General features: G+C 38.5%; 1 protein-coding gene across 4 annotated transcripts in view; it reads left to right on the forward strand.

Moving 5' to 3' along the window:
• Positions 1 to 26,518, forward strand: part of FSTL4 (follistatin like 4) — a 471,928-nt gene that overhangs the window by 138,266 nt on the left and 307,144 nt on the right. For 3 of the 4 annotated variants that reach the window (XM_030573170.1, XM_030573171.1, XM_030573172.1), the window contains one exon: positions 19,864 to 20,112. The exons of the other annotated variant lie outside the window; for it this stretch is intronic. In XM_030573170.1, the coding sequence (XP_030429030.1) occupies positions 19,864 to 20,112 (249 nt within the window). The remainder of the gene's footprint in view (positions 1 to 19,863; positions 20,113 to 26,518) is intronic. 4 annotated transcript variants of the gene reach the window in all.

A 26,518-nucleotide genomic window follows, 5' to 3' on the forward strand; every position in this document is an offset into this window, starting at 1 on the left:
TTTCCCTCTGTACTGAGAAGTGTGTACATGTGAGGAGTGGGGAGAAGAAACACAAGTGGAGAGTTATTGTTGCTGCTGTTTTGCTTGGTTAAGTGGAGTTACATATTCTGTTTTTGCCAGCATAGTATATTTGAAAGGCTTCTCAGTGTCTCCACATTTCCACTGCTGGTTCTGGCCAAATCCAGAAATTTCAGAGGCTTGATAAAATGTGAACCAATGCATGGTGAAGAGAAGTTATCAGAATTTTTCAGAACTGGACAGTTTAAGTTTACAGAGAAATCTCAGTGGAATCAATGAGATGTTCTTTTACTAGAATGGCCATGTTCTCAGCCTCTCTACCAGCCTTGAACTTTGTCCCTACACATCCACAAGAGCAATCAAGAGAACTCTACAGTTGATATTCAGAAGCAGGAATCTTGTACTTAACTGTTCGATCTTTAGGGACCACTAAACAGAACCTTAAAAAAGGAAAGAAATCTTCCATGAGAGAATCAGAATAATTTCCTCTCATGAGGAGAGAGTGCAATACTTTAGGAAGAGGGGATGATTAGCTGTAATGCCCCGGAGAAGAAGCTGTAAAAGGCAACTATTAGCTCAGAGGCTGTTAGCTTTGAGATACATCCAGTAGAAAGGTCAAAATGTCAACAATTTGTCTAAACATAGCTCAAGGACTCTGTGAAATAACAAAAGCCCCCAAATGTGTCAGACAGTGACAAAGAGGACCAAATTGAAATACATAGGGTGTATAATAGTGCTGGAGTAACATTTTCTAGTGTAGTTAGGAGACCATACAAAATGCAGCTCTGGGAGTTTGCAAAACCAGCATGATGAGCAACAGAGCTAGATGGTTTCATTCTGAAAATAATCTTTCTTTATAAGTTCACTAGCCCTGGAAAGAGCTTCAGTAAAGATATGAGTGGAATTAAAGAGAGGAGTTTAAATGCCCTTGTTAATTGTATTGCAGCTTGACAGCGTTTCTCTTTGATCTCAAATCAGGGTATATTGAATGTTCACTCATATTGGTCAAAAAGGAAATAAAAGCTTATGGCTGCTCAGGTCTCATACCTTTAAGAACATTAGGAGTGTCCAAAATAACATCCATTCCACGAACTTTTTAACTTTGTGTCATGTATTTAATAAGTGTTTCAATGGTTTCCATAAAATCGGGTAGTTCAGTTTGAAAAGGGATGCATCTAACTTGGATTGTACATCTGGTTAGCAAAGACTTAAAAAGATCCCTATGCAGTTTCCAATACAATTTTGTTCAACCTTTTAGTTAAAAGCCACTTCTTCTAGGCCGCCAATCTTTGCTTAGGACACTTTTCACTGATATAAATATCCGCACATACATACTTATGTGACTTTCCTTTTCTTTGCAAATGTTTTCTTCTAATTCAGCCTGTTTCTCTTTTATTGTTATTTTAAATGAAATTGGTTTTCAATTTTCTTGACTTTATAGAGCTCTTTATATGCTGACTGGACTCACATGGTTTCCTTTACTTCCCTAGTTTCAGAAGGGCTCTAAAATATGTATCAAAAGCAATAAAACTTGAAAGAAATCTCATCCTTATTGCTTTTAAAGGAATTCCTGGTTTCTCTCTTGCCTCTTCATTTTGGAAATTCCCTAATCCCCAAAGAAGAGATCTATGAAGGGTTTCTTTTGGGCTTAGAAAATGGGAAAGGTCTTCAAATAATTAAATATTTAGCATGAATTGCAGTCGTTTATTATTTGTAAACCAGTGAAGCACTGCCCATCTTCCTTATCCTTCTCCCTCAGGGCTTGGCTACACTTGCAGCTGTACAGTGCTAGGAGTTAAAGCTGTCTTTGTACAGCTCTATAGAGAAAGCACTGCAGTGTGGCCACACTGACAGCTACCAGCGCTGCAGTGTGGCCACATTTGCAGCATTTGCAGCGGTGTTGGGAGTGGTGCATTGTGGGCAGCTATCCCAGCGTTCAAGTGGCTGCAACATGCTTTTCAAAAGAGGGGGAGTGGGGTGGAGTGTGACAGAGAGCATGGGGGAGACGGAGAGAGTGGATTTTTGGAGCCGACACTGTGTCAGCTTCCTGCCTTGCAAGTTCCGACCCCTTCCCCGACCCCTCTCTCATTCACTAAATGGCAAATAGCCCTCTTTGCTTTTTTCCTCACAGACCAAATAAGCAGTTGCTCCGAAACGGACCCCTCCGTCCCTCCCGCACACTGTGCTGCTTCTCTCCTCAAGCAAACATTCCAAAAGGATCCCTCTGCCTGCCTCTGCTTGAGCAAACAGTAGCTGTGTTTGTTTTTTAGATTAGCAGCTCCGGGAGCCCCGAGTTCACAACAAAACAAAGAGTGTTATCTTTATTTTAAAAGGATTATGGGAAGGTTCCAGAGGTCAGTTATAGTGTACTAAGATGAATCACTGTTTACACTGGCACTCCAGTGCTGCAGCACCAGCGCTGTTCTCTTTATTCCTCCTGTTGAGGTGGAGTACAACCAGTGCTGTAGCCAGGGAGATACAGCGCTGTATGTGCCTTGCCAGTGTGGATAGCGCTGTAAAGCCACCACCAGCGCTGTAACTCTCAAATGTAGCCAAGCCCTCAGATCTTGAAGTTGCAATCTCACACAAACAATAATGTATACAATGAGGTCATGATGCAGCAATCTCATTTGGAATGCTATTTTATATCTCAGGCAGTGCTGTAAGAACTCTCTGGACTCCCCTGAAATTTGAATTTCTCTGGTAATATTTTTGCACTGAGGCTTACTCCTCAGGTTGAGAATGTTACAATCCCTTGGTAGGCTGTCCCTCCTAAGACAGTTTTCTTGTCCCCCCTGATGGACCCTTTGAAATGGCAGGTCCATACTTCCACTTTTTGTAAGTTATTGGAACTCCTTTTTGAGGTGCCTCTTTACATCAGTGATTAATTTGGCCCCGTGATTCCTTTTAGAGAGACAGTTGAACATTTAACTACGTTAGACTCTTAACTGCTACATTTTGAAGGTTGACAAAATCAAATAATTGGAGGGAAAAGGAAATAGAGGAGGGATAGACTTCTACTGTCATAGGCCCACAATTGTAATGAAAGAGCTAGTGGTCTGTCTGTCTATTTGGACAGAGCCAGTGGTCTGAAAGAGCTAGTGTTTGGTCTGGCTGTCTGTCTGTCTGTACTATCATGGTGACTAAGAAACTCTCTCTTTTCCTCTCTTTCTGTTTCTCTCTTCCTCCACTTTTGTCCCCACATTGCAGCCCTCTCAACATCACAAATGATGGTCGAGTAGTAGATACAAACCTCCACTCTTCTGTCATCTGTCTACTTTTCCCCTCAATTCATTTGCATACTGCAATTGTATTGACTGAAATAAAATGATTAATTAAGGGTGAGGTTAGGAAATGTACACTGGCAGACAAATGACTTATTTACACTGAGTTGGTGAGTAGGTACTGCCACTAGTTATTTTCCTTCTTGAGTAACAGCTCAAGATTTATTTATAAAAATGTCTTTCCTTCTATGTCCCACACAGATGTAATACATCCTCATTCAGCAGTTACATGATTGTAATTCCCCTGTAATGGACGTGTTTTGCTCCTGCCTCACACTTCTATTATAAAGTAAGGCCTTTTGCTTATAATGTATGAGGCTGTACAGCATCTCAGCAAGAAAACATAAATGAAATTTCTTGGGGGGAAAAAATCTGAAAAGACTGTGCAACTTCAACAGGTTTCAGCAAGAAGTTTATGCTGATTTGGATGTGATATACGAATGATACTAATCCCATTTCTGGAGATGTCTCTTCAATCAAGTAATGCAGTAGTGAGTCAAACATGCAGTATGCTTTGAGCAGTAAGCGCCACCCCGCCCACCTGAAATACCTGCACTAATACAAACCCGTTATAGCTAAATGGCTTTTTTTTTTTTTCCTGCCCATTTATTTTCTGAAACTGGCAACTTTTACACCCAAACATATTAAAGCCCACAAATAGACTCTTAATAAAACTTTGTATATGCCCAATCTATCTTTTTAGCACCCTTATCTATCTTTAGTTATTCATAGGACGCATAGTAAACTAAGTGGAACATTTCCTTAATGAGTTTTGTTAATTATTTGCTGGGATTTAAAACTATTGGTTTAGTCTCCCTAGACGCACGACCTGAAATTTAATCTAATTTGGAAAACATGAAATAAACTATGATCTGACTCTTCTAAAAGAGGCCATCCTTGTTCTCTCTTGAGACCACCCTAAAATATAAGAGCAGGAAGATATGTACATATTTGTGAGATTCATGTCAATGTTCAGGTTTTGTCCTTTGTCCTTTCTTGTTTGTGCAGTTAAGTTGTTTTTCATTCCTGAAAATTACCGAGTATGCTCTATTCCCACTGAATAGAGGATAATTTAATGAATTTTACAGGATAATTTAATGAACAAAGCTATAGTATTTATTTTATTTTGTTAGTAAGGAGATGGCCAGGTCATGATGCTAGTCTCTTTCTTTTTCCACCAGTGAGAGCATTGTGTGGAAGCTTGCACTCCCACTCATTTTGTACCTGTCTGGCCTGCCCCGAGAGCACTTAAAATATTGTTCTAAGAATGAGACGTTTGATGCCAGGACAGAGTTGCATACCACAAAACCTAAAATAAGGAGTTGATATTGGAAATGCTGACACAGGTTTCACTATCATGAAGTCTATAACTCTTTATAATTAATCACATCAGTTAGACCTCACAGAGCAATAGCATAGCTCGGGATGAGGGAGGATCTATCTTTTTTCCCCAAGAGCAGCATTTGAGAATAATGTAATAAGAGGCCAAATGGGTATTCATTAAAGATATCTCTTCACTTACTCATCCGGCAGCCAAAAAATAATATAATAAATTAAATTCAGATATGTTTCTATTTCTGGGTCAAATACATTGATGAGCTCTTTTGGTTCTATGTGGAGTTTTATAAATTGATGGTACTGAGTGAGAAAATGAATAATCAGGAAACTGACAAATCAGTCTATCCAATATGCAGTGCCATCTGGTTTATGTATGTGTCAGGATGAAATATGTATAAAATAAACGAGAAAAGTAAGTTTTCCCCTGTAAATGAGTTTACTACAAAGTGGGGCAGTGGATTACCAAAATCAGAGACCATGAGATTGCAAGACAATAAGGTCCTTCCTCATATCAGAGTTTAGCTTCTGTTGTTTCTGAACCATGGCTACTAATACAATAGAAAAAAGAATTTTCACAGTAAATGAGTTGTTTACACATAGAGAGCATTCAATGATGGCTGTTGATAGGTTCACCTTTTGCTGCAGTGTGGTGCAACATACTGATGGATATTGCTTTGATCCTTCTCCAAGCAGAGATAGGCCTGAACCATGGATTTCAAACACAGACTGGTCTCTCAATCCAAATTCTTCCAAAGTTCAGGCCTATTTGGATTTACTGTTCTAATGGGAACCAATAGAAAGAGAGAAATTATCTGGATCTGAACTTCTTCAAAAGCCATGGGGGCTTAGATCTGGTGTTCTAGGTCAGATACATTTCTACCACTGAAAAAAAATATTATTGAGCCAGTTGTTGACACAAAGTGTAAAGCGAGAACTCTGTCTTATTCCAGGGAAGGAGAGAAAAGCTATATGTGGAGGTATATGGAATCATAGCAATTTATAAAGAAAGAAGGCAACTTTTAGAGAAAGAAAGTTAGCTTCCTTGGAGAAATAAACAAACGATCATAATGGTCCCTTCTGACCTTAAAGTCTATAACTCTATGCCTATGAGATATAAGAGGAAGTGGAAAGTGTGAGCAATGCAATGGTCAATCAAGACTTGAAAAAAGTCTTCAAATATGGTTCTGGAAAATATTAGAAGAGGGGAAGGGAAACTTCTATGTGCATAATTTACACCAAACCCACCAATGTTGGCATCAAAATTAAAGTTTAATAGAAAAGCATCAACAAGTAAAGATAAACAATCAGACAGAATTAATCTTTCCAACTCACTTCTGCTCTTTACACTGGAAATATAATTGAAGAAATCATTATGAAAACAGACAAGTCCTCTCTAATTATTGCTTTATCACTTTCCAACCTTTTCGTACACTGTCACAGGAATTTTACTTAAGGAATAGCAGGTGGATACATGACCATGAACTATTGATTGCTCAAATCTTTTACAATAGCCCACAGAGTGCAAGCACTCATTGCAGTGGTCAAAGGATAAAAGACAACTGAAAACAAGAGGAAAGGAAGGATGGTCCTGAAAGTAAGATTGAAGGTCGGGGCAGTGAGAAGAGCTTATGGAAGAAACTAAATGCAACAAGACCAACCTTGAGCAACGTCCTAGGTGGAATTCATATCTTTCTTTCAGAAGTGTGTAGGATATTGATCTCTAATGGTTCTATTTCCCACAGTTACTGTGAACCAGATACTACCAATCAGATATTGGAGAGTTTCTTCACTTCTTTGTGCTTCAGACTATTTTGAAGCACTATGAGAGTAAAGACCTAAACATAACAGAAAGATATGCACATTAACTCCTGCATTGGCCCATTGAGTTGTTCACTAAGCTTTAAATTTGGGTACTTGGAATAAATTAAGTTTTAAAAAGAAAGGCCTTCTGATGGATGAGAGGGATGTAACCGTAAAGTAATGCGTCTCATTACTTCTGTGATTTTTTTCAAAGGGATTTTGTCATCTCCTTCGTGACATTTCCAGTCACCAAACCCAGGGCCAAATTCTGTCCTTGGATCAATATGAATCCCAATGACACAGCAGCCAAACATAATTTAGACTTTAAACTGTATTTGGTGCATTGTAATAATATAATAAAGTTACACTCACTATTAAGTACCTATGATATATAATCCTCTAAATAAGCCAGTAAGTCTTGATGACTGATCTGCTTCAGGTTTTTCTCGCTAAAGAGAAGAGAATGGCCCCTAAAGCTTTACTGTCACACATTAATGGTATGGATGTTTTGGACAGATTTTCAAACATAGGTTTACATTTTTCTTCTGCAATTATCTCCAGATATAATTTACATTATTTGCTCTTTTGATTTGTTGGTATCCATGCCCTCTGTTTCTTGTTTTGTACTCTCATAAATATAACACCATGTCAATAATGTGTGTTAGCACCAAGTTTTTGACCCCGTAGTGTTCGAGTGGGTTTGAAATTAGGCAAAACTTAGTCCAAATTATACTTATAATAACACAGTATAGCACTGGAGATTTTCAAAGCCTTTTCACAATGTCACCTATAATCCTTATCATAGTCCTGTCAGATAGGGAAGTTGTATTAATCCCCTTTTTATGATGCAAAAATTGACACAGAAAAGTTTTAAAGCCCACAGTTTCATAAGTGTTCTCTAACTTTGGGTGCCTCTGGCCTAATTTTTAGAGTTACTGAATACCAACAACTCAAATTTTATATGGATAAATAATTACAATACTCACACAAATTAAACAGTTCCCTCAGTGCACATTATTGGGATTTCAGGCTTTTGCAGTTCAGTCACAGAAAACTTATAATGAGAAGTTCTTTCAAGATAGGTCTGCCGTTTCTTGTAGCAATTTTATACTTTCCTCTGCTACTATCAGTTTCTTTGATATATGATTCTGAGGATTACACATTGTTAGGAAAGAGTCCATCCTCTAACAGTTATTCTGGTTGTCCATAACTGGAATCCACTTATATCTCTGGAGAGTGGGGAAGAGAATTGCACTTGGTTCAGTGAATTCATATCTGTACCTTCAAAGCTGTATTCTGGAAATCCTCTTAAAGGATTGATCAGGTTCAAACTGGACACTTTATAGGAACAGATTGTATCCTGCCTTTTTGTTACAAGTGCAAATTTTTCTTTTTTTCCATAGAAGCATACTGATTATGGGGACTTTTTCTCTGTTACTGATTTGTCCTTATTTTATAGGTTTCAACTGTGTCAATCCAAAGCTTGTTTCATCTCTTCTTGTATCAGCAGCTGTTGCCTTCACTGATTCATATTGCTGCATCCACTTTATGACAGTGTAGCTAAATATTGTGTTCATGGCTGCCAGCTTTATTTGCTATTCTTGATTTTTGTCATATTCTCTCCATTTAAAATTTATATATGCTATGTAGAACATGGTGGTCTCTTGAGTTAATACATTAGATTTAGCAGACACCTTGAATTGGCTCCCTTGAATTTTGCCCACGAGAGGCTTGATTCTGCACCATAAAAATCAGTACCAAAATTCCCATCAGCTTCAGTAGTGTAGTCATAGTCCACTCCATCCCTGCTGGGACTTATTCAAACATTATTAACAACTGATCAATTTCAAACAGCTGCTGTTAAGTAAAAAATCTGCCAGAGAAATGTTTCCTCTTTCTACTCCAATCTGGCATTTCTGCAAAACACTGTATATGGGGGCACAGTAGAGACACTGCTTCTTTCTGCGCTGATGGCAGGTTTAATATCCAAAGTCAGGACCTAGAAGTATAAACTTTATACCACTGGAATGGAGAGATTCCTACTTTTCCATTGAGAGACAGTATTTGTTTGTAGGCCTGGAAAGTCTGAAAGATTGGATCAGAAAACCAAACATTCTTACATAAAGAAGAGCTATTTTTGGTCAATTTTAGAAACTTCTAAATTGTGCCTAATCATTTTTGTCTGCATCAGAGCTTTTTTCAGTTGGAATTCTTCTAACTAATTTACATTATATAATATGCAGTGATAAATTAACAAGAGCATCAATAAAAAAAAATCTCTAAAATAGTGAGGTAATTTTGGAAGTGTTTGTTTTTGGTTTTTAATTTAATTTAATTTAATCCCTTGCCACACAATAGCAGATCTTAAGGTGGCCATACTGCAGCAAAAAAACTTCAAGACCAGACTTCAAAGAGAAACTGCTGAGCTTCAGTTCATCTGCAAATTTGACACCATCAGCTCAGGATTAAACAAAGACTGTGAATGGCTTGCCAGCTACAAAACCAGTTTCTCCTCCCTTGGTTTTCACACCTCAAGTGCTAGAACAGGGCCTCATCCTCCCTAATTGAACTAACCTCGTTATCTCTAGCTTGCTTCTTGCTTGCATATATATACCTGCCCCTGGAAATTTCCACTACATGCATCTGACGAAGTGGGTATTCACCCACGAAAGCTCATGCTCCAAAACGTCTGTTAGTCTATAAGGTGCCACAGGATTCTTTGCTGCTTTTACAGATCAAGACTAACACGGCTATCCCTCTGATAATTTAATATGTGGCATCCTCAGAAAATAAAATAGTGCAGTTTGGTATAAACTTCTGTTGGCAGTCTTTTGGAATGACTTGCATTACCCATCTGTGGCTTTGGCACTCATAAATAATGTAGCTATCTAGAGAGGTGCCAATGTATAAAGATTAGAAAGAGGGTGTGTGTCTCTTGATATGTATTGTGATAAAGTCAGGACAGACAGCTGCAAGGGAGGGATAGGAATCAGTCCTGGAGGGTTAAAAGGCCCTCCTCCTTATCAACTGGGAGACAACTACAGGTCAATCAGGTTCAACTGAGAAAGGGTTATCAAGGTAGCAATTAGAATCAGCTGAGGGGGAGCTACCTGAGGTTAATTAGGATCAGCTATTTCCAACTTAGGGCTGCCTGAGACCTTTTTAAACCCTTCCCTGGGAGGAAGGAGTGAGGAGAGCAGAGAGAGAAGGAGCCCTGCTGCCAGGAGGTTAGGAGCAGCAAGACAGTGAGCCTCACCAGGAGGAGAGGCAGTACTCTCTCCCACAAGGAAGTAAAAATACTTTAAACAGGACTGGTGGAGATACGGGGAGCAGACTTCCCCTGTGTTCTAAGGGGGACCGCATTACCCAAGCCTGTCTCACCAGGGCTAAAAGCAGCAGAGGCTGGGGATACTGAGAAGGTGCCTTGCCACAGTATGTGAATGTGTATTATAACTGAAACAATTATAGCTTTATCTTTTATGGCTTTTTGAACAATATTTCCATATCATCATTTAGATGCAGTATCTTCCCTTTCCGATAGGGCCTTGTCACAGGGTGAGCGCAGGCTCTCCTACTTTTGTGCCTGCACCCTGTGTTTAGGCTGGTTTAATAAAGAGTGTTCACTACCTCTTTTGTTGAATCACCACAGTGTCTTTATTTACAGTGCTCGTGCAGTGCCCAGATCCTCAACAGTTTGCTATGACCTCCCCAGAGTCTTCTGGCCCTTGAGGCTTCCTTATTGGCAAGGAGACAGAAATACTGCCCTCCTGTCTCCTCCCAGGCTAGCCTCCCCACTGAGGTTTGCCCAGGGCTTTTACAGCCTTCTCTTGCCTCAGCCTAGCTGTCACTACTTAGCCCAGCACGTTTCTCTGAGCCAGCCTTCGTTAGGGCTTGCAGCTGGCTCCCTGCTGAGTACCTGCATCTCTAACCCTGGCCTACCGGCCAGAGAGCAGACTGTAGCCAGCATTTTGGCAGGGCTTTAAAGGGGTTTTACCCCTCCCCTGCCACGGGCCTTTAGATTAATATAGTGGATGATAATTTTCTGTCTTTTTCCTCTGAGGCTACTGTATTTCTTTCTTTTGGAATGGTGAGTGAGAAGTGTGCATTTCCCTCCCTAGAGAGTGCTTGTGAATAATGCACATGACCTCCAAACCTTCTTATTACCTGAAAGAGTGGGCAGTCCTTGTAGTTATAATAAAAGCTGTTAATCTTTTCAACAGTACAGTAGTGCCAAATGTCATGAGCAAACTTAAACTTTAGCAGGTTGTATCATTAGCAAAACAGCTTGAAGCGTACGTCCCATTTTCTATACTTTTCTTCCAGGATGAGTCACCATCTTGTTAAAAAAGAAAAAAAGAAAGAAATCAGAACAGCAAAGACTAGCAACAGAAATAATGATTGTGTTGGTAATGATTCAGTCAACACCAAGTAGTTTTTTCTGAGGTGACTTTCCTTTTGCTACTGCTCTGTTTTCATGATAGGCATGCAATGCAAAAAAAGAGATTTGCTTAAAGAGTTATGCAGATTGTTAGTGAATTTTGCCCATTGCTTTACACTAGTTTTACTGCAGCGATAACACTGGATACACACATTTGTTAGCTGAACAGGAGCCAGTGCTATTTGGATATGTCTGAACTTATATTACTTCAAAGCGTGAATTATCCTATGAACATAAGATAAATATGTGCTAGTCAGAGAAGGTGGAAGGTCCCATGCTGTGGTATTTGCAGTTTTATTATCAGCACAAGCAAAATGATTATGTTAAGTCAAGTGTATGGGGAGTTCCAAGCAACAAATGTATCTACAATCTGTGTTCTTCCCAAAAAATTAATGTCTAATAGAGATGGGATATATTTTTGCAGCACTGGATCATACGTGATTATTGCAGGTAGCAAGCAAGATGTACAAAAAAATCTAAACTTGAAACTGCAGTGAAGTAATACATTACCAGTAGATTTACTGCAGGTTTTTTATTTAGTAGAGGTTATGTTTTTTTTGCTTTCCGCCCTTTACCTAGTATATTCTAGTAGTAGAAAACCACTGCAATTAAGGTTGCTTATGTTTTCTCAAATGAATTCTTTCTGGGTGTAAATTTTCCATGGTTAGGCACAGCTCAGTATGTGGATCTTCCTCATCTAAATTATCAGATCATTTCTGCTGTGTTGGGTTTCCGGGTGTTTGCTTAAAAAAAGAAAAAAATAATCCACCTTGTCTATATATTCCAATCAGAAATGATGCAGGCACATAATTCAGCAGTGGCCAAATTAATTTTGTTAATTTTTTTAGATTTCCATGAGATCTAAAGGACAAACCAGGTTGGTTCATAAGAAATTACTGCAGTTGTTTCTGCAGTTCTGAGGATTTGATTTTCATGCAGGTACAATAAAAATACATTAAAATCATATAACATTTTGCAAACATCACTGACTTCCTATCACTGCCTATGAAGCAGGAATATACGATAGTCCCTCTTTTAAATAAGGGAAAACTGAGGACCACGAAGACTAAGTATCTAATCTTGATTCTAACAGTGACTTGCTGTGCGATTTGTGGCTTTGTTTCCTGCATTGTAAATCAGGACTAGTTAACAACTTTCAGAAGTGTGTCTATGGATATTAATTAGCCCAGTGTTCTTCTCAAAGAATTTGCCGTCTTCTTATTTATGCAAACATTATAATTTATGTTTTTGCAATTTATAAGTGCAGAATTGCATAATTACAATTGGTCAGAAGCCTGATATAATGTATCTATTTTTTGCTGTGACTTTAATGCTGGGTGTCATGATGAGCCCAGTTTATTATATTGCTCCTTATTCAAGCTAACTTTGAATTGAACTCCTTGGCAGTTTTGCCAAAGTAAGGAATAGGGCTTAGGGATGGGAAAATTATGAAACGTTGACTGTACTTTGTAATATGTTCTGCAATGTATAAAAGGCAGAAAGGGCCTTGAACTTCATGAATTAATCAGTGTTTAGAGGATGCATAGCCTCATAAGTCTGAGGATAGGAATTACATCTTCATTTTGCCTTTAAATTTTTATTTTGAAATAAACAAAACCCTGTTAAAGGACTTGACACAGTTCCTGAACTGCACCTGTCTTACCAACCACATCTGGCCTTTGTTTTTCAACCAGAATCCCAAAATTCTCACGTTTCCAGCCAAAATTCTTTGGAACAGAAGCTTGTCATTGATGGAGACAAATGAAGTTCCACTTCTCATCATACTAACTTTAATATAACTACTTAGGCTTTGGCCATGTTTGGTAAATTTAATTAGTGTTGAAAAGTGGCTTGTTTTACAAGATGATCATTTTTTAACCTAGGTAAATGACTTTCTTTATGACTAATAAATTAAACGAATTATATCTTTTTCATGCAGTACTGTGGGGCTCATAAATACTGCAAGCAGTTAGCTGGTAGTTTCACTTGATTACCTTTTCCATTATTGTGTTTTATAATCCTTGTAGGAGTAGGAAATTCATTCAGTTTTCATGAAAGAAAAATATTGTGGGGGGTTAAGTTTAGTTAGTGAACTGCATCCCTGTTTTCATTCTTGTCTCAAAAGCAGAGAAGTTCAGTGTTTTAACCAATGGTGTGGTCCTGAATGGGCAACTACTGGAATAACAATGCCAGCATGACCTTGCACATGTCATGCTGTGCAGAAGACACCATTTCACCCTATCAAATGACGTCCTACATGTAGTTTGACCTTGCATGCGAGGTCATACAGTGCAAAGGATGCCATTTTGAGAACAAAATGGTGTCCTCCATGTGGCAAAACTGCCATTATGCCATTCCAGCATTATCTGGCCCTACTACAGCACAGATCTTAGCTGACAAGCCATGGAAATTCTATGTTTACTTACAATTGAATGCTCTTTAGGTAGTTATGAGGTATGTTCTACATAGCCATCACAAGAGGTAGCAAGAGAAGTGGTAGGCAAACATCTGTCAGTAATGGCGTAGATAATACTTAGACCTGCCAAGAGTGCGGGTGACTGGACTAGATGTCCTCTCAAGGGCCCTTCCCTCCCTGTGATTCTGTAATTCTGAGACTTCGGAAAGATTTTACACTGGATGACCAAAGTCAGAAGTTTAATGAGGGACTTTTACTCACCTTAGCTGCTAATTAATTAAGAATGTCTTTTAAAATCCTCCATGTGGCTTCTGGACTGCTCAGTGTATCTTATGCCTTTATCTTTAAAGTCCGTGTGCTAAAGGGTCTGTAGCACCACAGTAGCTTCCCCATGTGGACTCTTCAGTTAGATAATCTTTCAGTCAAGTTAACCGCTGGGAATGGCAAACATACAAATATTAGCATGATGTTAAATTTGCTTTAGTCTTTAGCTGATATTAATCAGTGCAGATCATTGACTTCAATAGCTCTATGCCGACTTATACAGTTGAAGTTCTGGTGCATTATTTCCTAAGTGGGAAATGTCCCAGTGGCATCATTGTCATTGACCAAATACTTAATTTGCAGCCATTTACAAAGGTAACCAAAGTAAAATCATGACCGTATCAAGTGTTGCTACACTGAAAGTTGTTTCAGAATTTCCATTTTGCAATACCGTTTGCAAGGATTTAACTAAATTGTATGTAAAAGTTTTCCCTGTGACCAAACTTTGGCACTCAACTGTAAGGTCTTTGTGGCAGGGACCTTGTCTTCTCTTATGTTTCTACAGTACCTACCATAGTCCCCTGCTCCCAGTTGGGGTTTCTGTATGCTACTATAATGCAAATAAATATTAATGTCCCAATTATAAATAAATACAGGAGAGAAAATATCACAGCTGAAACAAGGAAAAATTTGTGCCACCAGGACCATTGTTCCAGTGCCACAATTAATGACTTTTGTGAGGATTCCTCCTACTCACAAAAACATAAGAATGACCTTATTGGATCAAACCAATGATCCAGTATCCTATCTTCTGACAGTGGCCAATGTCAGGTACTTCAGAGAACGTGAACAAAACAAGCAATCATCGAGTGATCCATTCCCTGTCATCCACTCCCAGCTTCTGGCAATCAGAGGCTAGGGACACCCAGAGCATGGGGTTGTATCCCTGACCATCTTGGCTAATAGCCATTGATGGCCCTATCCTCCATGAAATAATCTAATAGTTGTTTGAACCCTGTTATAGTTTTGGCCTTCACAACATCCCCCACAATGAGTTCCATAGGTTGACTGTGTGTTGTGTGAAGAAGTACTTCTTTTTGTTTGTTTTAAATCTTCTGACTATTAATTTCGTTGATGATCCCCGTTTCTTGTGTTATGTGAAGGACTAAATAACACTTCCTTACTTCACTTTCTCCATTCATGATTTTATAGATCTCTATCATATCCCTTCTTAGTCATCTCTTTTCCAAGCTGAAAAGTCTTTTTAATCTCTTCTCAAATGGAAACTATTCCATAATCTTAATAATTTTTGTTGCCCTGTCTGTACCTTTTCCAATTCAAATATATATATTTTTGAGATGGGGTGACCAGATCTGCACCCAGTATTCAGGGTGTGGGTTTATATAGTGGCATTATGATATTTTCTGTCTTGTTATCTGTCCCCTTCCTAATTATTCCTAACATTCCATTAGCTTTTTTGACTGTTGCTGCACACTGAATGGATGTTTTCAGAAAACTATCCACAATGGCTTTGGGATCTCTTTCTTGACTGTTAACTGCTAATTTAGACCCCGTCATTTTGCATGTATAGTTGGGATTATTTTTCCAATATGCATTACTTTGCACTTACAAACATGGAATTTCATATGCCATTTTCTAGCCCAGTCACCCAGTTTTGTGAGATTCCTTTGTAACTCTTTGCAGTTTGATTTGGACTTAATTATCTTGAGTAATTTTGTATCTTCTGCAATTTTTACCACCTCACAGTTTACCCCTTTTTCCAGATAATTTATTAATATGTTAAACTGCATGGTACTAATACAGATCCCTGGGGACATGACAATTTATCTCTTTCCATTCTGAAAAATGACCATTTATTCCTACCCTTTGTCTTCTGTCTTTTAACCAGTTACTGAGCCATGAGAAAACCTTCCCTCTTATCCCATGGCTGCTTAATGTTTACTTACTCATGTTTGATGGACCTAGATCTTGGTCATAACTATTCTTTATTAGTAGTGCTGTCTAAGTTAACTTAGAGTATGTCTACACTTACCCTGTGGGGATCGACGCTGAGGCGATGGTCGATTTAGTGGGTCTAGTGAAGACTCACTAAAATGACTGCAGATTGCTCTCCCATTGACTCCGGTACTCCACCAGAATGAGAAGCATAAGGTACGTCAATGAGAGAGTTTCTCCCATCGACGCAGCATGGTGTAAGCATCTCAATAAGTCGACTTAAGCAATATTGCATCCAGCTACGTTATTCATGCATTCGCCCCATAGTGTAGACCAGGCCTTAGTGAATAAAGAGGCCTGTGCTTTTGGAGTCAAACATCTTGGGTTTTTTTTCTCTTATTGGGTCCTTATAGTTCATATCCTGTTTTTTTGTCATTTTTGCATGCCATCCATGTATGTTGACTGGTGGCACTTGTATGATGCTTCACACCTTCAAAGGACTGTACAAATATTAATTTAATTAATAATTAGCGTTGATGAATTTGTTAATATCAACCTCATTCAGGTTCTGGCCAAAGAGACTCCCATATCTGTACACTTCACCTTGGTGATCTCCAGTTTCCAGACATGTGAGACCGCTAAAGACGTGTCTGGTTTACTGAATGGAAAATAAACAGCTTTTTCCTTTGTTGTTTTTGGGGAACAGGCAGTTACTGGAATCTAGCCTGCACTAAAGTTACCATCAGGAGTTCTGTGGCCAGTAGAGTCACAAAAATCTATCCATGAACAAAACCCATAGGGCACTAAAAACCAGAAATGGTTTAAATGATAATTTCATAGTATGTAGAATGGGCAAAGCCTGAGCTACCTAGAGGTCTTATATGTATTATTACTTACCCAAACGGTCACAGCATTAAAGGTCAGTAATATTTGCATTACAATGGGAACACAAATTTTTGTTTTCAAGAACGTAGATGTTGTGACAGAAACCAACAAAAGACAAAAAAAAGATCAAGATAAAGCTGATGCTAAGGCAGAAATCTTATCCTTGCTGGTCCAGTCATAATGATGAGATGGGTGGTGCACACAGCTACTGCTATGTTTTAAGAGTGGCTATAGTAGGGAAGGATGGCTCAGGATGGATTGGGGTGGGGAAAGGAGGGGCGATAAATATACAATGGGGGCAGTGTGCTTTCCTTCCAAAAGGGCAGCATGCAGCTCCCGGCTAGTGTTAGCAACATACTGCAGAACATACACCAGAGAGCAAAGTAACTAGCTCTGCTTCGTGTACTAGTTAGAAACCAGCCTAGCTGAAGGGTGTGTGTGTGTGTGTGTGTGTGTGTGTGTAGGGGTGGATAGTTTAAGATTACTAAAATCCCCTCCACAATTCGGCACATCCATACAATCCAGGACATGTTACAGTCTTAAGCGAGCAACCAGGGTTTGCAGGAACTCAACCTTTTCCATCCTACAAAAGAATGTCCTTGGACTCCGTGTGGGTGGTCACGCTATCTAAGAAGAAAGTATAGAAACGGATCTAATTTAGTTATGATTTTTGCAGAAGGGGTGGGAGGTCATTTATCTTACCAAATCAAAAAAACAAACAAACAAAACACAAAAAATGTAATCTAAAATAAATATTTTATCTTAAACTGCACCAGCAAATGCTGACATGCGTTTCCTAGTGTGCCACATTCCGTTGAACAAGCTAAGCAACTATAATAATGCAATTTTAACAGGTTTCTTCACTCAAACATCGAGACCTTTGTTCTGACAAATGTACAATAGATATGGTAATTATACGTGATCTTGACCGCAGGTCATGTAGAGGTCACAGTATGTGTATTGCTGTGGATAGTTTGAAGAGACATGCTGAACAATTAGTGAACTGAATAAAGGATATTCAGATATCCCTCTGAAGGACTGTACTTTTTAAACTGCTCAGAGACACTTTTGACCTTCTAGTTTATTACAGGTCGGGGAAAAGTCAATATTTCTTAGCCTGCCAAGGTGCAGGAATTTTAATGAGTTATTGAGTCAAATAGTTAATCCTCCAATAACAGATTCTTTTCTTTCGAATTTACAATGATAAAAACAAACTTAACAAGGAGCTAGCAAAAATGGGTTTATTACATGTGGAAACTTTGACCTGCATTTTGTACAACTATTTTTAACCCCTTGGTGTTTATAGTGGATCCAGAGGCAGGAGCGGCGCCAGGGTTTCTGACGCCCTAGGCGGACGGCCATTTCGCCGCTCCCCGGGGCCCCGGTGGACTTACTGCAGTAATGCCGGTGGACGGTCCGCTGCTGGAAAGGCTCCGGTGGAGCTGCTGCAGTGATGCCGGCGGGCGGTACGCTGGTCTAAAGGCTCCGGTGGACCTGCCGCAGGCATGCTTGCGGCAGGTCCACCGGAGCCTTTAGACCAGCGCACCGTCTGCCAAAATGACTGCGGCAGCTCCACCGGAGCCTTTCCAGCAGTGGTCCATCTGCCGGCATTACTGCAGTAAGTCCACCGGACCCGCGTGCTGCCCTCCCCCGGCAAAATAGCGCCGCCCAAAAATTCTGGCGCCCTAGGCCATTGCCTAGGTTGCCTAAATGGTAGTGCTGGCCCTGTCCGGAGATCTTGCTTTTAACACTGTTGCATTTTCTATCAGCATGTAGCATTGGGAAATCATACATGGGTAACAAGGGAGATTAATTAAAGCTTGCAGCAAAATGTTGGTTACCAAACTACCTTTGTGTTTTAATTATTCTTTCTGTAACATCCCTTTGTAATTCTCAATCTTATGCTTATTACAATTAATGCAGCCCAGTAATCTTCTAATTTTCCCAAACTCATAATTAAGTGTAATGCTGGTTATTGCTCTTTGTACAGTGGCTTATTTCAAAATACCCCGCCTCTAGAAATTATAGTAATAACAGGTCTGTTGTAAACTGTTCAGTGCAGAAATTTTAGTTGCAGTGTTATTACAATCTAAAATTAAATTTTCTAGGATTATAATAATATCAAACAATAGAAAATACAAGTAATGTTCAGTTCATCATTTTGTGCTAATACCTATAAGAAACTAGTCATTATTTGTTGTTATATTTACATAGGGCCAGATGCTGATGGCCTCACTCATACTGGGAAGCACTTAACCCATTAGTAATTCCATTGACTCTAATAAGACTCCTTGCAGGAGAGAAATTTCAAAAGCTCTCAGCATTGGCCTGACTTTGCTTCCATTGAAGTCAATGGGAGTTTTATCATTGACTTCACTGGGAGCTGAGTTAGGTCAACATTGAGCACTTCTGAAAATGTCACTCATGTAGGAAGCTGATAGCCTATCTAGATAAGGATATCAGTGTGTTTGACCCATAGTACATGGGGTGCTAAATGGAGGTTTGCCTGGTTAGAGTATCTGAGTAATTTGTGTATTATGATATAAAAATGAAAAAAAAGCAATGGATTAACTAATAGTTAATAAATATCTGTTGTTTTGTTTTTGGAGAGTGAGTTATTTATTGGTATCTATTTAATACATTTATAAGATGTCCAGCAATAGGTATCTATCCTGCATATAACTAAGTAATGCAAAATACAAAAATTAAGTTAAAGAACTAACCAACCCCAATATACGGTACAGCCAATGTGAACCAAAGCATCAGCCACAAAGTTAAGCTTGCACATTAATATGATTCATTTCCCCCTATGCAAAAATGATTAATCTTTGACCCCTGCTATGGGTCTGTCCGACACACATTTTTCTTTCTTTTTTCTTTTGTCACCAGCTCTGAGAGTCTTAATTGTGTCATTGCTAGCCACGGTGGGTTCTGCCAGTGTCAGATGAGAGGGCAAAATGAGTGACACCTGAGTAGACTTCTTTGAATTCAACAACCTTTAGTTTTACCAGAAAAAGAGGTCCACATCTAGTTTGGTCATCAATGCTTATACAGGCCAATAGACATTGTTTTTTCAGTGTTTAAGTTGGGAAGGAGGAATATAATCCCAACAAAGTCTTAAAATACCACATCAGAACTGCAGAATGAACATAGTATAGGTATTTAGTCACTGAAAACCATGGTTCAGCAAAGCACATACTTTCCTTTAAACACATGCTTATGCCCATCACTTAAGCAAACTACTTAAGCATGCACTTTAATGCATTGCTGAATGGGGGCTGTAGAACTGCTAGCCTACGTATGAAGATACTCTCCATATCACAGTTGCAATATTGTCCATAGGATGCCCATGTATCCTTGGAATCCTTATGTCCTCTAAGCTTGCAATGTACATGCTAAAATAAAAGACCAATTAAATCCTGTTAAGCAAATATAGTTAATGTTTAAACTTCCTACTTTTTCAGTGCTTTATGGGCAAGATGGCCTACATGCATCATGTGAAAAAAAGTACTGTGGCCGGGGAAGTAAGTGTGTTGTTAACAAGGAGACTAATCAACCTGAATGCAAATGCCTAGAAGACTGCAAGCCCAGTTACATGCCAGTATGTGGATCTGATGGCAAATTTTATGAAAATCACTGTGAAGTCCACCGAGCCTCATGCTTGCAGAGGAAGAAAATCTACATTATCCACAGCAAAGACTGTTTCTTCAAAGGTAGGATATCATCATATATATATATAAAGCTATAGAGTTTCCATTGTCCATCTTACCTCCATCATGATAAATGACTGTGTGCTACATATTATTTGTAAGAGATACATTTTTGAAGGATGATTTATTCCAGCCCAATACTTAATCAAGCTATTAAATCCATGATCACTGTTACCCAGAATGAAATCAGACTAGTAACTGGTAAATAATTAACATCATTGTATACATTGTATGCATTGCAGTCAATAGGAACTTAATAATTTCCAATGTAATAACATTTTACTATGGAATTTGCTTTGAAGGCTTTGAACAAGACAAACACCTTAGAAATAGTACACTTTATTACATAAGGGTTGTTGTGGAAATTGTAAGTGCTCTGTGAGGGGAGCAGAAATTCATAATTTTCTCATATAACTGTATGGGGAAACTTATAGTGTATTGGTCCCACGTTATTGGGCAATGGATTGCACAGTAGGTGAGAATTAGAGGATTTGTGGATGTGCTAGGGATGTTTCAGCAACAATCAAGAAAGAATTATATTGATGGTATTTGGCTATACATCCAGTTAATTGTCTTCCATGCCATTTGGATCACTGATGTGGTGCCAGCAATGAGAGGAAGAAATACTTGGAGGAGATGAGGTGTATATAGTGAGTGTATATATGAGAAATAATAGGCTAAAACTGTCGTGACCAAGACTTGACAAGATGAGAAGAATAATTTCAATTTAACTCATAAATACAGCTGCCCAATAAAAAATGAAGTATGTCCTAAGGCTAAGGCATCCTGGAATGAGATGCTACCACAGACAGAGTCACCCTAGAAGTTATAATGCACACACCACTATTCACAAATGTTGTCTGTTCTGACAGTGGCAGAAGCAGTGATACCAGTCTTGGAACAGCTGTATGGCTGAATAAATGTATGTCCCCTGCAGAAAAATCTGACATAGCCAAAATGCAGGTCGTGAACAATTCACTTAAGCAATTAAAATCTGGATTCTACCAGAATTAGTGGTAAGAGTTAAAGTTAACACAAATGGAACTCTCCTCCAGAGACCTCCCCCCCACCTAGGATTGTCCTTCATCGTCTCTGTGATTTCTGTTTTTTCTTTCTTCCCAGTTCAATTAGAAATGACCTGGGTATTGAGCAATGCAGCAGGGAATACACACGGTGCTCCTGAAAAAAGTATTTTTCTTTTCTTTACACTCAGCCAGATTCATTGGCGTTCCTTTAGATATCATTGAAGTTTTTGGAAACTGGTTAATTGACAGAGATCAGAGAACCTACTTCTAGATATTTACTGTGAAGAAACAGTTTCTGCAGGATAATTACTGCAAATGGCTTTCAAATGGTCTATTACATCAAGCTGCGGGTATTCGGAACTTCTAAAAATCAGGACCAGTGTGTCTCAAGTTGGGCATCCAGAAGTTGATGCACTTGGAACAAGTGGCCATTTCTGAAAAATTTGATTTATGTCTAATACAGGTTAACCTCTGAATTCATTTGGACCAGTTCAAAAGCAAATTATATGGACTAAGGACCTGATTCTATCTCACTCTAGTTTTATACCAGCGTGACTCCATTGACTTGAAAGATGTTACTTTCAGTTTACAACAGGAGCAGTTCCTAATGAGTACTTATACTAACTCACAATTTCAGCTCTACCTGGAATCTATAACTCTCATTAAGAATTATGGGATAGCATAAAAATTGTGGGAAATTGAATTGAGAGAAATCAGGAATTCTAATAAGATTTTGTAGGCAGACTCCAGTCCCAGTGGTGGTGTACCTGCTTACAACAGCTCTGTCTTTGGGTCGGTGTATTCAATCAGCTTTGCATTGCTCTAAAATAATGTTAATGGTGTAGTCTGTTCTGTAGTTATTTAAATTTGCTGTACAATCTCTTTTGGAAACTGTACCTCTCCACTCATTAACCTGTGAAATTTTCAAGACTGAAACACTGTGAGAACCAGAATGTAGGAAACAGAATTGCCTTTTCAGACAGAAAGCTACCTACCAACTAGAAAACTGTTGTCAGAGCACAACTATAAATGTCTCTTTTAGAATTTGCCTTCCATATCAGGGATTATATCTAGCCTCCCCAATATCATGAGCCATCCAAACAGCATTCCTTTGTACAAGGAGAAAGAAAATTAAGTGGACCAAATTCTCTGCTTGTGAAAATTGGCACAACTCCATTCATGTAAATGGATCTATAACAGTTTACACCAGCAAAGATTTAGAGTTGGTGTCAGCAACTAATCTGAAGGAGCGGTTTAGAGATATAACTAACTGCTGCTTAAATATATCTGATTCATTTAGGTCAGATAGCATTAGAAAACCCTTTCTACAACTAGTCTTTGCCAAGTTCTCTCTTCTTTTGTTCATTTCACTGTTACCTTCTATCTGATATGCCTGAAGTTTAGGGAGATTATTATATTGGTCATTGCAGCATGGTTATCATAAGGATTAGAATGGGTTTAAAGTAAAGATTTAGCTGCTTTGTAATAACCCATACTATAGATACAGATAACTGAACAAGATGGGTATTTCTGTTTCATACATTAGACCGCCATCCTGCAATCAGTTCTGCAGAAGCCAATTGATATAACGCAATGTACTGGGAGCAATCACTGATCATTTCCAATTCAATGTGACATGCCGTACAGAGCATACACTACTGAATATAAAGTGTAGCTAAAAATTACATTTATCAAATGTAGCTCCGGGTACCAGAAGAAAGGTATGAGGTGGGGTGTTCCAGATTTCCCAGTGGTAATTAGGTGGTCAAGTATGAGAATAATTCCTTTTATCTTCAGATCACTGGACCTTTGATATTCAGAAGTATTTGAATGTCTGCAGAACTATTCATCACCCCTTGTTTATTGATAGGTGTATGTACGTGATAATAGTGAAGGGTATTTTTGAAAAAAAAGTAGGATTCAATGGCAGAAATATGTCTATTTTTGGCACTTCTATGACCCTCATTACCATGGTATCTGAATGCCTCATAATATTTAATGTTTTTGTCCTCACAATCCCTCTGTGAGTTAGGGAAGGGCTATTACTCCTATTTTAGAGAAGGGAAACTGAGACACAGAGAGACTAAGTGAATTGCTGAGGTCACATAGGAATTCTGTGGCAGAGCAGGGAATTGTAACCTGTCCTAATTACTGGACCAGCCTTCCATCTTTAATGAGGGAGAAATGTCTGCCACTCTCATCTTTCAAGTGTGATACATTGTCATTAGATGCTAATTAGACTCAGAATCAATGTATCTTATTTTACAAGAGACAGAAAGTTTTTAAAAAAAATACTAAGCATGAAAAATGACAGTCTAAAGGCAGATATACAAGAATAAAATAGATTTGGGTCAGTGGAATTTGTTTGTTTTATAAACTTTTTGAATCTGCCTAGGTCTATTTCTATAAATATTGTTGATTCTGTTTTGTTTGCAGAAAATTAAACCATTCACAAACTACTTTGCTTATACACATTAGTTTATGAAAGCTTCATTTTTGATTCCAATATTTCCAAAGATATATCAAACAGGGCAATATGCTGATATCTCATTTTGCCCTAGAAGAGTAATTGGATGTTTCTACTCACGGAGTTTATGCTGATCCTTATTTAATTAAATATAGTACTGGAATGAATTGATCTGTGGCGTTTTCCCTCAATAATGTATTAGTGGAAGCCAAAGTAATTTACAAGTTACATACTTTGTTCTTGAGATGAATATCCATTCCCTGTGCTCTAGTTCCACATACAACATAGCCAATTATAAGATAAGAGATACTGTGTTTTCCAAGCTGAGTACCAGAGTGGGTCTTCACTTTCTGAAAAAGAGCAGGTTCAACAAGTGAGCTAGTGAGCTATTTCCCAAAGTGCTAAACCCTGACCAATTCAATTGAAGTCAATGCAGCTGCAAGTGCTCAGCAGTTTTGAAAATTAGGCCTTAGACTCTCCCTCCTCATTAGAAAGTTGTTCGAATTTTTTTTTCATACTTGCATATAGTCTGCCCTTTTAAAATTATGGTTTTGAACCAGTCTTGTATTCATTCTTAATTTTAAATACTGTTAAAGAGAATGAGTTCTTATTTCAGTAATCGGTGTCCTTGCAATGGCTGCATTATGTCTAATAATACAGTGTCATGCTTGAATAGTTTTCTGAATAGACCATGAAATTATGTCAGAAAGGAGTACTGTGCTTTGGTTTTCTATCTGTAAACCAGGAATAATAATGCTCCCATTAATCCACCCTTTATCTGTTTGGCCTGTAAGATTTTTGGAGCATGGACTGTCTCTTAATGCGTGTTTCCACGGCACCTAGCACAATAATATTCAGCTTGATCACCTTGATCAATTGCTCCTTCAGCCCTCGTATAGATTATACCATTCTATGATCACAATAATATTAATAATAATAACTATTAGGCTGATAAATGTATATACTGGAATAATAAATTTAGATGTTTGCTCTGCTACATCTGGGTGGTTGGAGAACAGAGCCTGAAAGTGCAAACTGGTCTGTTTGAACTAGAGATGAAGTTTATCTCAGTCAGTCTGCAAGGGCTCTCTATTTGTTTTCTATAATCAACATAAGTAGATACTTTAATTATTTGAGTAAGATTGTGTTGACGAGAGGACTTCTTCAAGGTGCTTTTCCCTGTTGACTTCTTCAATTAAGATTAAAATCCCTAAGTAGCAGTGTCTGGATAACACTATAGATTGAATCCTGATGGTCTGCCAGTTCATCCAATTATCTAAATGTCAGACTTGATGGCCTTTACACATAACTACAGATCAACCACATTTCAATGTCTGAGCAAGGTCTACACTTACTAAAAGTAAACAAAGATAGTGTCTAAGATGTCGGTTTCTTCATTTTGTTTACTTTTATTTTGATTTTTTAACAATTTGTTTCTCTTCTTGATCTGTGGCGTGCTCAGATGTGCTGCTTTTAGGGATAGCATTGTATAAGGACAGATTGATTGATTCATATTACATCATTGGCAGTTTATTCTGTACTATTATAGTTACTAGGATGATGAATGCAAAACTGGGATGGAATCTGGACAATGGGAAAATAAAGGATATTTAAAGTCCTAAGCTAACTCTGCTTTCATCCCACCATTTTTTCTTACTACAGTCTCTGTGACAGCCTGTGCAGTTCTCATTGAGTTATTTTATTTCTTATGCAAAGCAGTTAGTTTCCTAGGCAGAGATCTCTCTCATGTCTTATTTTAGGCCTTTTTTTTTTTTGGTGAAAAAAATAAAAGGATACCCCTCCTCTTTCCAGGGAATAAGGGTTTTATGGCTTTCCACTAAGCCTTCATGGCAAAGAATTAATCATTCTTGGAGGCATTCGTGTCAGGAAATCCATGGAAGATGATTTAAGATTCATCCTAGTGAATTTATATTTTGTTTCCCTTTTTCCCAGTATTGGCTCCTCAGTCCCAGTATCACATTTAATAGCACCAGCAGATGGCAGTTAAGTTAGTACTAAAGTTGTTTAAGTCCACTGAGATGGACCAAATTATCTGGTTGATTGGCAAACAGACTTGCTCAATGAGTGGAAAGAGTGGACAACCAGTAAATTATATCAGTAAAAATGTTCAGGATACATCAAAATTTTGTTTTTGTAAGACCTTACCATAAGGCATCATGGAGTACGTTATATGCCAAATTGGAACTGAGCTGCAGTCTGGCTCCCAAGAGATGACCCATCTGGACAGACACCTACATGAGATCCTAGAATGCTCAAAGATGAGTTCTAGGGAAATACTGGAAGAATAAAGTGGAACCTAGGCACAAGCTAATAGAGTTAACTGGAGAAGGGCAATTCTGCTCCCCAATAGGAAGTTGGATCCCCATAAGACTTAATCTGAAGATAAACTCTGGATGACAATTAACCTTCCTGTTCTCCAGAGGGGCCAGTGGAACTCTGATGCTTTTCTGACTAATAGTACAGTTGTACAAATAGAATAAATGTGCTTGCTTAGAGGGAGCTGTGTGGTAACTTAACTATGGACAATACGCTGTTCATAGCCCTTAGAGAGAAAGCAAAGTGAAGGCCCTGGCCTTTTTAAGCAGTCTGGCTTGCTGGGGATATCACAGCCTTAAAATCCCTGATCAGGACTGAGTGAAACATGGGTCTCTGCCCAAGAAAGGTGATGGCTGAAAGCCAGAAGTCTAAGGCAGGTATCCTTGGTGAACCATAGAAGGGCAATGCAGGTGCAGTTGCCCTGAAACTGTGACACTAAGTGCTTAGTGATTGTAAATGGGCAACAAAATATACAAGGATGAAATTCCTCTGCCTTTTAGGAAAAAATATTAATTATGGACTGTCAAAAATACACAAATTCACCATCACAGCTGTTCCACTTATTTGAAATGCACTTTTG

This window comes from Gopherus evgoodei, chromosome 8, assembly GCF_007399415.2.
Source record: "Gopherus evgoodei ecotype Sinaloan lineage chromosome 8, rGopEvg1_v1.p, whole genome shotgun sequence".
Classification (NCBI taxonomy): Eukaryota; Metazoa; Chordata; order Testudines; family Testudinidae; genus Gopherus; species Gopherus evgoodei.